At 37.5% G+C, this 15,104-nt stretch overlaps 1 protein-coding gene and 1 pseudogene across 12 annotated transcripts; one reads left to right on the top strand and one right to left on the bottom strand.

Moving 5' to 3' along the window:
* Window positions 1-218: 218 nt before the first annotated feature.
* On the bottom strand, window positions 219-3,454 carry LOC137250112 (gamma-tubulin complex component 5-like; annotated as a pseudogene).
* A 109-nt stretch (window positions 3,455-3,563) lies between these two features.
* On the top strand, window positions 3,564-14,476 carry LOC137250116 (PHD finger protein rhinoceros-like). Of its 12 annotated transcripts, none has more exons than XM_067782419.1 (11): window positions 3,569-5,102; window positions 5,178-5,532; window positions 5,589-5,863; window positions 6,041-6,456; window positions 6,522-6,642; window positions 12,131-12,325; window positions 12,386-12,602; window positions 12,692-12,881; window positions 13,119-13,886; window positions 13,952-14,225; window positions 14,287-14,476. In XM_067782419.1, exons 5-8 carry the CDS (start codon window positions 6,632-6,634, stop codon window positions 12,857-12,859), a joined length of 591 nt encoding a protein of 196 aa, XP_067638520.1. In that variant the 5' UTR covers window positions 3,569-5,102; window positions 5,178-5,532; window positions 5,589-5,863; window positions 6,041-6,456; window positions 6,522-6,631; the 3' UTR covers window positions 12,860-12,881; window positions 13,119-13,886; window positions 13,952-14,225; window positions 14,287-14,476. The 12 variants fall into 12 exon arrangements, with proteins under 12 accessions (XP_067638528.1, XP_067638526.1, XP_067638520.1 ...); XM_067782422.1 differs by having other exon boundaries at window positions 3,569-5,172; window positions 5,298-5,532; XM_067782417.1 differs by having other exon boundaries at window positions 3,569-5,532; window positions 13,119-13,593; window positions 13,654-13,886.
* The last annotated feature ends 628 nt before the right edge of the window (window positions 14,477-15,104 follow it).

Raw genomic sequence — 15,104 nt, 5'->3', positions numbered from 1 at the left:
TTCTAATTGAAAAACCTTATTTCTAAAATTTTGATGTTGCTTTGCCCGGGGTGTGAACCCAGGGCATACGGTGTGGTAGGCGGAGCACGCTACCATCACACCACGGTGACCGCCGATCAAATTGGAATTATTCTTTTAATACTTCATTACTAAATGTTTTCGTAAGCATTTTAAGCATACTGAAATGTACATATATATAGATATAAGTATTAAGTATATTAAAAATAACAATTTATATTAAACAAAACATAGGTATATACTATAATGATTAATATGACAAACTGGTGTTGAAAGCGGTACTTAATACGAACAAGCACTGCACTTAATCCCTTAGCACAGATTATGTCATCTAATTGTGTGCTTAGTAAGAAATCATTAGCCCATTCGTCACCAAATTCAATCTTTTAATAAAAGAAATATTTAAATGCATGTACTAGAGCAATTTGTTTGTAAATCATCAATATGAGTTTGCTTTAAAATGCCTAATGGCATGTGATATCTTGTATTACATACCTGCTTAAATAGTTTGCTATAAAACTGATGCATTATATCACTCGCCTCCAACAAATATATTTTACGTATATTACGCAAATGTTTTAAAATATCGAACTCTTCACGATACAAACGCATTACGAACGTGTTTGGAAATGCAATGCGTGTTTTGAGTATACGACTTAACACATTTAAAACTACTTCTTCCAAAGGTAAAATATGTTTAGATTGCTCAAATTGCTCGAATATCGCTAAAGCGGTTGGTTCTGCATTTTTCATAGTATTTGCTTCGCTTGCATCGTATTGATCTCCACCAGCGCCTTTTTCAGTGTCTGATAAATTCATATTCATTGTAAAAGCGAGTAGTAGAAAATCATCATTTGTTGTGAGTTTTTTGAGTATTTTATCATCTGCATAGCAATTATCGAATCCAGCTGACTCCACAGCGGTATCCACAACATCCACATTTTCTCCACCACCATTCGTTTCAATTGTCTTATTATCATTTTTTGATTCTTCACCATTTCGCTTGCACAATTTGTTTTTGTAAAATGCGCACATATTTCGATGAAAACATCATACAATTTATCCTCAATTGCACCGCATGCAGTGCGTAACTCACCGATGCGATTAATTTCATACAACAGATTTTGTGTGCAACCGGCTTCGAGTGAATGTTCCAATAGCAATTGAAAAAGCTATTTTCTATTATCATTTTAGAAATTTGCGTTGGTACAAAAAATGCTTTCTCCTTATTCTTGCTGTATTCACGCACTCGTATACTTTGCCCCGGTTGTTCGTCGATTCGTTCAATAATAAATTCATTATGCCAATCATCTAAACGCCCCTCTGTCCACCAAGTATCGGCAATCATTAAAAATACTTTCACTGTTGCAAAAAATAATGACATTGCCAAATTAGCTTCAGTCGATGTAATTGCAACTCTATTGCAATGTACTAAAGCGGCTAGCAAATGAACACTTGCGATATGTACAGGCAATTGCCGTGTACTTACAATTGCCTGCTGATGGATATTGTGTAAATGTGCAAGTTTTACGAATGTCGGTTGCAGCTTATGATGTAAACTTATAACAGTATTAACTTCGCAATCGGCTTGTAGAAGCAATTCTCTCTCGCAAGCAAGCAACTCAGCGTATTTGGTGGCGTATAATCGTCGGCAGCATAAATGAGTTTACCGAAATTGCGTAAATCTTGCACCATTCGTATATATGGCAGAAAGTGCTCATCAAGCATTGATACAATGGTGATCTAGAAAAGAATGGATTATATTAAATATATTATCATGGACATACAATTTTAAAATCCGTTTTTGTAGCTGGAAAAGCACTTAAGCACATTAAGCATAATATAATATGTACTTCCGCTGCAGGGATATCCAGCGAATGCGAAAAGGTCGCGGATGAGGCAACGGAGTCAGCCTTAGGTTCACCACCGAAAGCACAGCGCAGGATTGTTCATTCAACTTCGAAAGCCACAGCTCATATAGCATCATAGAATAGGCATACCTATCTGATCGATATGCATTCGAGCTCGAGATTATAAAGTCATAACATCAACAACCGATTGCTCAAGGGTTCCCCAGCGGGTTAGGGGGTTAGAATATACCCGCGGTAGGTATGCCTGTCGTAAGAGGCGACTAAAATACCAGATTCAAGGGGTTGTGTAGCGCAACCCTTTCAGGTTCCCGCGCAATATATAGCTTCTCCAAACCCAATTGTCAACCTCACCTATCAGCGGCGAATCCTGTCTCATTAACAGCCGAGGCTCTGGCAACCCCTAACTCCTCATGGATCTAGGGGGTAGGAGGACGGTATGGCGAAGAAGGTCGCATGTGGTCATAACAAATCGTTATCGAGATGGTCGGGCTTGGTACCGGAACGTACCAGATCTGCATCCGGCAAAGGGCCATCAACATCGATAACACTCCCCATGCCCTTCGGGGAGTGCCCTTATCGCTACTATACCAAGAACAACATTGTTCAAAGGTCATGGTATTGGCGTGCTACAGTGCGATAGGCTCTGGGTTAATTAAACCGCTTGACCTAATTTTTAGAAATACTACAAAAGTGTACTGATAAATTTATACGTGGGTTGAGCAGATCCAAACCCTGCTACAACAACGAAATGTAATAGGACTTACCGTTCGTATGCTGGTGAGTGTGACATTTTTTCTGACAGCAATATTTTCGTTTTTTACGTGGAAAAATTTGCAAGTTTGAGGCACCTGGAATATCCAAAAAATTTCACGTAGCAAACAATACTCTGTAGCTGTTTCGGGTTCCTCACGCAGTCGATAAAGTTTTGTTGAGTTATTATGATGATAATATTCTAAAGCGAAATTCGCTTCCTTATTTGTACTTTCGATATGAGGTTGTATTTTTTTAATGCCCTTCGCCCACCAAGAGTGTTCAGCAAACGCTCTTCTGCTTTAGAGCTATCATATTTTTTAAACGTAACCGATTTCATAGGTGGCTTAATGTTTTCCATGCCACGTGGTGGGAATGGGGTGATATCTATTGGTTGAGGATGGCGCGTTTCCAATGCTTCATCTGTACAGGAACTTACATCTTCTTGAGAATCATTAGACCACGACTTGAATAATAATTGGTAATAGTCTAGTTGAGGGGTCGACTGCTAATACGCGACGTAAAAATTCGAGAATGGTACCCAGAGACGCGTTTCGGCCCCAGGATCTCGAATCCGGTGGCGGAAAACCTCTATCTCTGATACTTCTCGAGATATTTGCGAAAACCCCCCCCCCCCCCCCAAAAAATTCCCTATCTTTAAACCCCACTTAAACACTTACTGCGCAATGATCACTCACTTCACCACTTTTAATCATTTTATTAACATGTTTTCTCTTTTTTTTTTATCAAAACATTCAACCAAAATGGTTTTATTTTTATTATTTTCTTTGTTTTATAACACACCACTTTTCTTATGCCCGAAAAAATTTTTACCTGAAATTGCCAGCGTTGCCACCGGATCGGCGTTTTTTAGGACCTTGGTTTTCCTTACATAGAGTCTACACTTAAAACTTGTTTGTATCTTGGTCTTAAAATCTAATTATGCAATTAAAGAAAACACTTTATAAATTCTAATAATATCATCATAAATATTCTATACGCATTTAAATGCTACGAGTTGAGTATGACTACGGGGAATGATGAAATATCAAACGGTAAATCTCTATTTGAGGGATTTTGCACGCATTTAATTTTGATCCCACCCCATTGGTGGACCGCCCACCGTAATGTTTTATAATCGCGGCTGCCAACCCAGAAAGGTGTTCTGCGCAAAAATACTGTGGATCCCACCACGGTTTCGGAAGGAACCGCGGTCATTTTTCAAGTTTTCGTTAAAATCTTTTGAACGAGTTAAGAATTTTCTTTCCAACTTCGGATTATTATTGTCGAGGTAAATACGCGTCTTTTGTCACCTCTCTCGATATTTTACCTGGGTTGCGCCTCAGGGCTCAGAGCCACGTAGTCACACTTAACTCGTAGAATACTTGACAAACTTAAGTTGATTTGAGAACTTTCACATTAGTTGCGGGCTCTAAAGGTCGAAGATAATGTGTAGGTCTTACAACCTTAGGCTAACAAAGTTGCTTCTATCATTAAAAAGAGAGGGCTGTAGACTCATTAGGGGATTTTGACTGGACACTGCCGTCTGACATCACATTCCTTTAACTTAGGCTTGGTCAGTGATAGCAGATGTAGGAAGTACGAGTTGGAGGAGGAAACGATCGTGCTCCTGCCCTGCGCTTATCAGGATTCAGCTATTAGGAGTGATACATAGGTTCTGGGTTTTATAAGGCTATTCAGTTTGGTCATTAAATAAACTTCTAGTAACACTACGAACCCATTCAGTCTATGTGAGGTATTCACGGACCGCTCAGTTCAACCTAACGTTAGTTGTCTCATAAGTTCTTTTTTAGTGAATTCTACATGGCTACTCAACACAAAGAATAATTTACTTGGTATTCCATTACCAAATATATATGGATACTCGTAGCAGACTGAAGTTGATTTGCGAACTTTCACATAAGTTCTGTTGGTAATTTTATACGACAGCATGACACCGCTAATACGCGTCCAAAAATATCGAGAGAGGTGTCCAATGACGCGTATTGACATCGACAACAATAATCTGAGGGCGGAAAAAAAATGTAGCTCGTTCAAAAAATATTAACGAAAAACCGTAAAGCAGGGGTGGTATTCAAAGTATTTTTGCGCAGAACACCTTTCTACATTGGTGGCTTTCGGCCGCGCTTATAAAAAACTAACTTGGTTGGGTCCAACAACGGTTTGGAAACCAAAACTATACCCGAGAAAAACACCTATGCGATCCTAGATCCAAAACACCTCTTTTGATACCCCTCTTGATGTTTTTGGACATGTATTAATAGTGCCATGCTGTCGTTAGAATTACTGTTCCGTTTAATGACTTTTGCATGTAATTGTTTACTCAATACATGGAATTACTTTACATGGTATTTTATTACCAAATATGCTGCAAAATTAAAAGTGTACATACATACCTAAAGCTGGAAAAATATCATCTTCATCTGTAAACGTACATGGCAGGTATTGTGTAGAATATAAGCATATCTATCGTACCATTAACGAACATCATTATTTGCATGTGCATACGGGAGTAAGTACGGGAATAAGAGTAAATGTCTTAATAAAAGGGAATGAAAGTGGAACCCATTCCTTTATTTTGCTCGGAATGTCAGAATAAAAACAAAAAGAAAAAAACAAACAACTTATTACTTGTAGGACGCTCACAAATCGATTTTAATCAAACAACGGGAATACAATAAATATGGAGACCGATGAACCAGAAGAGGATTATACCTTTCGAGTGCAAACAAACCCAATAACAACAACAGCGCAACCATTGAGAGGGAGAATAATACAAAATCTGAGAGCAATGTAGAAAAAACGCCAACAAATGGTCCGGCAGGCACAGAGGCTACCACTGCCAATGCAACATCAATCGCCACCAATTTTGGTGAGTGTGCTTTATCGTATGTGCCCCCTAATTTAGTATATGCTTTATTCTTATAGCATTCGTCATATGCATAGGTTTTCTAAATTGGATAACATTTGCAGTGATATGTTAATTAACAAAACGAATCGTTGTCTGTTAATCACACAATATTTTCGCAAGATGTCGAGGCCCAATTGTCTAGTTTATCAATTGGCGATAATAATAGTACTGGCTATGACAATGGAAAATCAAATATGGATTCAATGCCTAATACTTGGCGGCCTATAAAGACACAATACACATTATGCTGCTTCTATAAATAGGACGTGTAAAGCACCGAAGATCGATGAGAGTAAGCTAACTATTTTATTCAGGAGCAAACGTTATATATGTAGTACACATGGCAGTCAGGTCTAAGTATCACAGTGGATCGGTCTGATATTTCCGACCAAGGATTGTCACACCGATGTTATAACAACAACATTAACTTTAACGTATTATTCCTGATATTCTACTTTCATTTCTTTAGATGAAGGTCTCATAACTCCAAATAGAACTTTAGAGTCCTTGGATATTGTAGAAGCTGAATTGGCTCCGTTTTTAAAGACAGGACGATCATTTGAGCCAAATGATTGTGTTCCGAAGCATCACGTTGCAATAGTGGTTCCGTTTAGGGATAGTTACGCTCATTTGGCAGTTTTCCTGCGAAACATTCATCCATTCCTAAGGAAACAGCATATCGCTTATAGAAATTTCTTATCGAGCAAACAAATGGAAAAGCTTTCAATCGAGCTTAACTGATGAATATTGGCTACCTAGAAGCATTAAAAATATTTCCATGGGACTGCTTTATCTTCCATGACGTTGACTTGTTACCTTTAGATAATCGAAATTTATACACATGCCCGCGGCAACCGCGGCACATGTAGACACATTAAACTTCAAGTAATTCATAATTCACATTTTAAAACTTGCATTTTTTGGTCTAAAACTTGCAAATACGTTTTCAGGTTGGCTTATCGATAAATTTTGGGGGAGTATCTGCTATGACACGTAAACAGTTTCAGCTGGTGAATGGCTTCTCAAATTCATACTTCGGTTGGGTGGGGAATACAATGATATGTCGAACAGGTAATATTTCTTTGTTGTTTGGTATTGTTTTTAGTGTTCCAGTAAGTACATACCTATGAGTTAAAATGTGTATCAAGCAAGCGCTAGTGACTATATGGCTGATGATTGCAAATAAATTATACAAATCAAGCAGGACTAAACGGGGGAGGCAACGGATGGTGCCCTACTTCCACTTTCGTTGATTCTCTCCATCAGAAGGAGTCAATATAGTTACGCATACGATGCGCCTCGTAATTTCCAATCCTGAGATGGTCGGGCTAGTACCTTAATGGTTTTTGTTACTGGAACGTACGGGATCTACATCCGACAAAGGACCCAAAACCTTCAGGGAGCGCCTTTATCGTTAATACAACAACAACGGCAGAAGTTTCATAGCAGGCAAAATTATAAAAACGCACTTCAGACTCTAAAAGGACATTAGAAGACATTAAAGAGCTTCTAAAAGCAATAGAGTAATGACATCAATTTAAAAATCAAACATCATGCAATCAAGAACTATTACGCCTGTATTTGCAAGGATAAAAAAATCGTTTAATTATTCCACAACACTACACATAAAATCATTCTTAGGAGCATACCGTTGTTGTTGTAGCTGTGCAGGAGCATACCGCCGCAAATGTTCGTTCGACCCCGTCGAATGAGTTTCTGATTTACAAACTCAAACTTGGTACTCAGAAATGCCACGGTTGTCTCTGGAAATGCTCAATATTTTGAACCGCAGACAACTGCTTGATGCGGCTACGTCTCCAAGACGGTTAAGGCACGTCCGCTATGTTATTAAACCCAGATTTGCATCACCCTGTTCACCTTCGATCTGCACTTAGGTTAATGTCTAAATAACGTGATGTAAATCCTGTATGCGATGTGCAATCGACGCCTCAAACAGCAACTTTTTTTGTCAATCTTGGTCATACTACTACTTTCCTTAGACTTCCTTTAGAGTGTTTCGAGGACAGTTCTTGAGTGGTCGTGTACAGAAAAATTAATAGAATTACTTATAGTTACAATGATTCAAAATAAATAAAAGGTAACTGTTTTATAATCGGTGTGAAATGTGCTAATGTTAATTTCAAACAACTTTTGTTGTTGTTGTAGCAGTGTTTCGCCCTATCACAAATTGTCATCAATATCCTCTAACGGGGGTCCAAGGAAACTTACTGTTTCAACAGGGGTGGACCATAATGAAAGGGGTGTTAGAGGCGTTGGTTCCACATTACAATTAAAGAGATGGTTGGTGTCATGTGGGGACACATTGCAAGCGGGGCATACATTTTGTATGTCAGGGTTGATTCTGGGTAGGTAAGAGTTTAACATGTTACAGTATCCAGAACGAAGTTGAGCAAGAGTGACACGCGTTTCCCTGTGGAGTATGTGTTCCTCCTCCACAAGTTTTGGGTACTTTTATTTGAGTACTGGATTCACCGGGCAATTCCTGACATAAAGGGCCGACACCTGTTTGTGGAGTTCGCCAAGGACCTGCTTGTGTTTTTTTGCTTCATACGGCTGGGTTCTCAGGTGCCGTATTTCCTCAAAATGCTTACGGAGATGACTCCTTAAGCCCCTAGGCGGTGTTGGCTCATCAATCAGATGTCTGTTTGGATGCCCAGGTTTCTGGGTATTCAACAGGAACTGTTTGGTTAGCATCTCATTTCTCTCCCTGATGGGGAGTATTCTCGCCTCATTATGTAGATGGTGTTCTGGGGACATAAGAAGGCAGCCCGTGGCGATTCTTTGAGCAGTATTTTGGCAGGCCTGTAGCTTCTTCCAGTGGATAGTTTTTAGGCTTGGTGACCATATGGGTTACGCGTAGCACGTAAACGGCTGGCCAATTGCTTGTATGTAGTAACGAGCGTTTCTTTATCTTTTCCCCAGCTACTGCCAGTAAGGGATTTGACGATTTTATTACGGCTCTGGATTTTCGGATTTGTCGAGAATGTGACGTAGTTCTCCGTTGTAAGCTCCTTTCATATTGGCGCCGTTATCGACAATCTTCAATCAAGTATGGAAAATTAGATCAGTTTCTGACCAGTTTTTTGGTTACAATTCACGAAAGTCAAAAACCGTTCTTGAATTGAAAAATTTGTTACTTGCCTATCTTGCGTTGATCTAATATAGTTTCCCTTACGTGTTTTGCACAAATTTCTGTAAACTCGTTCTGAATGTCTGGGGAAAGATAGTGAACTTGTAAACGTTTGTGCTGCTGTTGTGAAATCCTAACTTTCTCCAAATGATGTCTAAGTATTGGATCATAATGGCTTTGAGACATTAGATGCCCAAAAAATGTCCATCGTTTCGTTCACCTTCGCCTTGAAAATTAGACATTTTTCACCCAAAAATAAAATAGTGTCCAAAATTCTATATACAATTTCTTTCCGCTTTGGAGTTTCAGTTATTAGGTGGTCATTGTTGATAAGTGTATCAATTGTAGCCTTCTTTTTTGAATAAGATTTTGTAAAGATCATCATTGAATTTAACATTTATGCTATGCATAGATGTTATTTGAGGCTAAAATACTTTTTTATTACATTTCATTACATAATATGTATACTTTTTATTACTTAATATATATATATATCATACACGTCTGTGAAATGAAAATGAATTTGTGATATTTAAAATTTATCGTGAAATCAAAAAATATGTAAACATAATAGTAAATATCAATCTAATCTAATTTAATGTGATGTTGAGTATTTTCGTGTGATGGCAATTTATCGTATAGCTTCTTCCATACCTGGAATTTCGAATATCCGCCAGGGCAACAAATTTTAGGTCGACTTAAAGTATTGGTGCTTAACAGACGACATGGTAGGCAATAAAAAGCATTGCTACTGGCACTCCACACTAACCAGTCAGGAAATGGCTCGTCATGACAATAACGAAGTCGTTTAAATAATCTTGACTTTGATACAGAGTTGGTGGTATTGTTGGAAGACTTTTTGAAGATGAAACTTTATCAGTGTCACCACGAAAACTTTACGATTTCGGATTCATGTAAACATACATTTTTGTTTGATGTTTTTATTGTCTCCTCAGGCCCATGCAAAAAATCATTATCAATATTCGTTGCTTTTGAAATTAGGCTTAAAAAAACTGGGTTTTTGCTAATAGAACGTATTGATATAAGCAAACGACATATCTTTGACATTCGGCCGAGTAGATCCGATGCTTTGCACAAAAAATTACATATCAACATATTGCACCCCCGCTTCAGAAGTGACATAAGTAGAAAAACAACAATATTGATTTAGAGAACCCCAGCGGGGTAGGGGGTCAGAATATTCCCGCGGTAGGTATGCCTGTCGTAAGAGGCGACTAAAATACCAGATTCAAGGGGCTGTGTAGCGCAATATATAGCTTCTCCAAACCCAATTGTCAACATCACCTATCCGCGGCGAATCCTGTTTAACTAACAGACGAGGCTCTGGCGACCCCAAACTCCTCAGGGAACTTGGGGGTGGGGAGGGAGGGGATGACCTGAAGGTTTAATATGGCCACATAAATCGTTCCAGAGATGGTCGGGCTAGCACCTTAATGGTGCTGTGGTACCGGAGCGTACCGGATCTGTATCCGGCAAAGGACCATTACATGATAACACTCCCCAAAGCCTTCGGGGAGCAACCTTATCGCTACAACAACAACAACAACAACATTGATTTAGAGACTGTTAAATTTGGTACATAATTTGTTTTGTTTCCAAAGTTACCACACTTTTTAAATTCAAGTTGCTTTGCCTTTATCGTTACCTTTAGTAGAATATTTAGCATAATTTTAGAAATAATTTTTCCAGAAAATGTTTTTTAACTATTTTTTGATGAGTTGTGTCGTTTATGATTTGGTTATAAAATTTACATTATTTTTAGTTATGTCACTAACTTTATTTTTTATATTCACAAAAAATATTGTAACGCACCGTAAAATGAAAACAATATAATATTTTTTGAAACATATTTATATTTGAAGTAACTTCTAGAACAGGGATAACCAAATTTCAAACTGTGGCTGTATGAGTAGAACTAAAATCATCTTATTGTTGGTGGTTTAGTTGGTGATGAAAAATCAATGAGGTAGGACGTATGCACGCATGTCTGTTAACACACAAAAAGTAATTCGTAAATGTGTCATATAAATATTACTTTATTGCTTGAGTCTAAGGAAATATTTAAACAAAATAAATTGTTAATATTAAAACATGAAAACATTCTGCGCATGAGCGTTTGTTTGCGAAGTATCTTTTTGCGACAACTAAAGATGAAAGAGAATAATAAAACGTGTGAAGTGGCGCCAATAATTATTCAACTAAATGGTGACCATTGTTCTAGAAGTACATAACTCATAGTGTATGGTATACATTTGAATGCATTGAATATATGTACATTGAATAAATACATAGGTTTTAAACATGTATAATACTAAGAACAAACTGGTATCTTATTTTAGATTATTAGCTGTGATATTTAATAAATAGTATTTTATATATTAGAGCCACTATAGATATTCATAAAAGTCAGCATAAAACTTGTTAATGCGATTAGCATGTAGGAGTGATAGAATATCTTCTTTTTTGCTATTTTTAAGATGAAGACTTAGAGGTGCAGCAAAACTAGGCATAGTACTTGCTTCGGATGAAGACACTGCATCTACAAAACTTACTGAATTAGGTTGAGCTATAAAAAAATAAATAATTAACTTTACTTACTTATTTCCGGAAAATCTAGTAAAGGGGATACATCTACATCATTAGTAATTTTCTCCGCTAAAAGAACATTCACAATTTGTTTATTGTTGTGCTCAATCTCCTGACATTGCTTGGGCAAAATATCCAGCACCTTTTTTGCGCGACTTTCAGACATTGCTACAAAGTAAACAAATTAAGTATAATAATAGTATAGTATTTTTCTCAATTGATTAAACGATATAAATGTTTGCCAGTTATTAGCACGAAGTTAAATTGTAAACTATTATCATATATATTTTAATCAATAGGGGAAACAGAAAAAGAAACTTACCTTTGGCTGTGGTTTAAGGATTTTTCGAAAGTGATCCAAAATTATTCCACTAAATAATTTTATCAGAAATGACTCAACTCGAATTAATTGGCTTAAAAAAATTTTAAAAATGACACAACAATAAATGTGTCGTTTCAGGACGTTTTGCTAGAGCTAAATACCAAAGTTCAAAACTGTCACTTGGGGCCGGAAAGCTTTGAACATTTAGGTTGTGTCGGTTTTCTAGCGTATGGGACTAAACTTATACCATTCAAAAATGCCTTAATACCAGAAATTGATTTTTTTGAGTTGTGTCACTTCTGAAGCGGGGGTGCGATATCCTAATAGAAATATCGTAACTAAGATGCCTTGTTAACAAGGAAGGTTATAACTGAATAAATGTTATTCTTTTACAAAGTTGTTTAATTTAATTAAGTTTAATATGGTTTAGCGATACATATAAGTTTAAAATTTGAATTTGTTTTCTCTTTCACTTACAGAAAGGATGTCATAAGTGCAATGAAAGTGCCGGATTCAGAGCCTTTGGCTAATTACGAGTATCTCATTGTAAATGATCAATGGAAGCAAGAGTGGGAGAAGGGCGTGCAGGTGCCTGTCAATCCTGACTCTTTGCCAGAGCCAACCGTTTATGTGCTATCAGAACCAATTATGCCGCCTTCGCATGACTTTAAACTGTAAGTTCTACATGTTATTCACTCAAGTTTAATATGCTTAATACTTTTTTGTAATATTAGCTCCAAAAATCGCTTCCTGCGTATAAGCAAAGACGATACCTACTCGAGCGATTTGCATTGTCTAACAAATGTGGTTACGCAAGCGGAAAATACATGTGCCTACGACAATGACCCGGTCGATAAATCATCGCTGCAATTACTCAATTCCGATCGTAAGCAATATGGTTCTTATTCCATAACGGAAACGCAATTTGAGCGCGTCATCGAAGAACTGGAGGTACGCTGTTACTTTTCTGTTTAATTTGTGTATATACAAATCTATACATAACATAGTACTGAAAGAAATATATTTTTATATATGTACAGATACGATGTTGGAAACAAATACAGGTGATCCTGAAGAATGAGGAAAGCCTTGGCATTGATTATGATGAAAATGTTATATGCGATGTGTGTCGATCACCAGACTCAGAGGAAGCAAATGAAATGGTTTTCTGTGATAATTGCAATATTTGTGTAAATCAGGCATGTTAGGGCATGACAGCGATTACATCAGGTTTGTTTTTCTTTTACTTTTAAATAAAAAATACATATTTGAACCTAATCAAAATAACAAAGATATGAAAGCGTTTAGTAATAGTTGTTAAATGTGTAAATTAACTTCATATCCCACCTATAAATGATTTTCGCCTCTTACGAATGTTCACTTAAAAAAAATCTAATTATCAAAAGTATTTTATATTAATTGAACAATCACTAAATTTAAACAAAATATTGTTTTCTTTTATACCAGGACAATGGCTCTGTCGAACATGTTGAGTGGGTATTAATCCAGACTGTTTGCTCTGCCCAAATAAGGCTGGCGCCATGAAATCAACCAAATCAGGCAAACATTGGGCACATGTTTCCTGCGCCCTATGGATACTTGAAGTAAGCATCGGTTGTGTTGATCGCATGGAACCAATAACAAAAATATCGAGCACCCCATCGAGTCGTTGGGCACTCGTTTGTATTTTGTGTCGAGCACGAGTCGGTGCTTGTATACAATGTTCCGTGAATACATGTAAAACCGCCTATCATGTGGTTAGCGCATTTCAACATGGTCTTGAGATGCGTGCAAATAATTAGTGTTAAATTGCGTTCCTACTGTCAAAAAGATAGCGTTAGTAAAGGCAAAAGGGAAGGTAGCGGTGGTGCTCATAGCAGTAACACAAACAAACATAATACAACACATGGAGCAGCTAATGATGAGGACGATTGCCGACGACGTAAAAGTCGAAAATCAGATATGAGTTCTGAAGAATGAATTTGTTCCATCTCTTTTTTAGGAAAACTAGAAAATTGTAAAAAATCTAGAAAACGAGAAACGTTTGAGTATGGAAAAGTTACAAATATATTACATTCCTGCTAGGAACTCTAGGAAGTACATAGAACCGACTGCCTTGGGCAGCGCGGTTACATGGGTCAAATTATGCCACCAACACAACCTCGACAGGCGCCAATGCCCAGTCGGCCACCCATGCCGGGTCAACCTCCAATACCCGGACGTCCTGGTTATAATGTATGCTAATATAACTAATATATTTCAAATATTGCTGATGATTTTTTTTATATTATTTTCTTTAGCAACCACCTGCACCTGGTACTGGTATGTATCAACAGCCGCAACAGTATGCTCAAGCCCAACGCCGTTTAGATCCCGATCAGATGCCAAATCCTATAAGCGTTATCATTGGAAATCAAAGTAGCGCTGGTGGTGCTTTTATTATTTATTAATATAACTATTTTCATTATCATAAACAAATCTTATGCAGGGGCTGTCTTCTTATGTCCACAGAACACCATTTACACAGTGAGCTGAGAGTACTCCACATAATGGAGAAAGTTCAGGATTTCGGTAGTATGCATTCAGAAATACCAATTTATCTTACATTATAAATTAATGTATTGTCTTTCGTTAGATAGCATATCCAAAATTTTACGTACTTCTTCAACATGGATAGAGGGCCGCTCTCCACTTTATCGTAACGCCAACAACGAATCACATTTTGGTGAATCGCATTATTCGAACAATTCACATTTCAGTGGACGTCCTCGTGACCGTGTTCGCTCAAGAAAAAATAAAATTTTAGATCAGTTATTAAAAATAAATTTTTGCTCTTTTTTTTATTTTTTGGTGGCCCTGATAAGGGCCTCTTATGACGTCCCGAAAGGACGAAAGTAATATCAATTAGTTAAATTTAATCTCTTTGTTAATTTTTTGGTGGCCCTGATAAGGGCCTTTTGCGACCTCTCGAAAGGACCAATAAATGTCTGCATTTATCTGAAAGAATAATAAATTTGACATCTTTTTTTACATATATACTTTTTACTCACCATGCTAAGGTTGCGTTGCTCAGCTTAGGGACCATGACCGCGGCGGGAATTCCTAGCGCCTTAAGAGCCACTTGGAGCATACACAACCTCGATGTGTTTGAATAAATAATGAATGCGGTCCCCCATATTGGTATTCTTTCTATTGAATAGAAATTCCGCTATGTAACCGTCGAAATTTGTATCTGTTCGGCCATAATCGGGAATAGAGGACCGGAATTCCCGCCAGTTCCGTTCGATGTTTTGGGTGTGGGCACCAGTCACCGGGTCAACAAAATTTTGGGAGTGATTCACCGAAAAATGGGTGTACCCATGCTCCTCCAGGCTATCATATGCTTTCCAGCAATCGCTTATTATAGTAGTTCCAGGCGCTATTTTTTCCTTAATAACCTGGAAAAGTGTTTCC

This window comes from Eurosta solidaginis, chromosome 4, assembly GCF_040869045.1.
Source record: "Eurosta solidaginis isolate ZX-2024a chromosome 4, ASM4086904v1, whole genome shotgun sequence".
NCBI lineage: Eukaryota > Metazoa > Arthropoda > Insecta > Diptera > Tephritidae > Eurosta > Eurosta solidaginis.
This window is presented reverse-complemented; position numbering and strand designations above follow the sequence as displayed.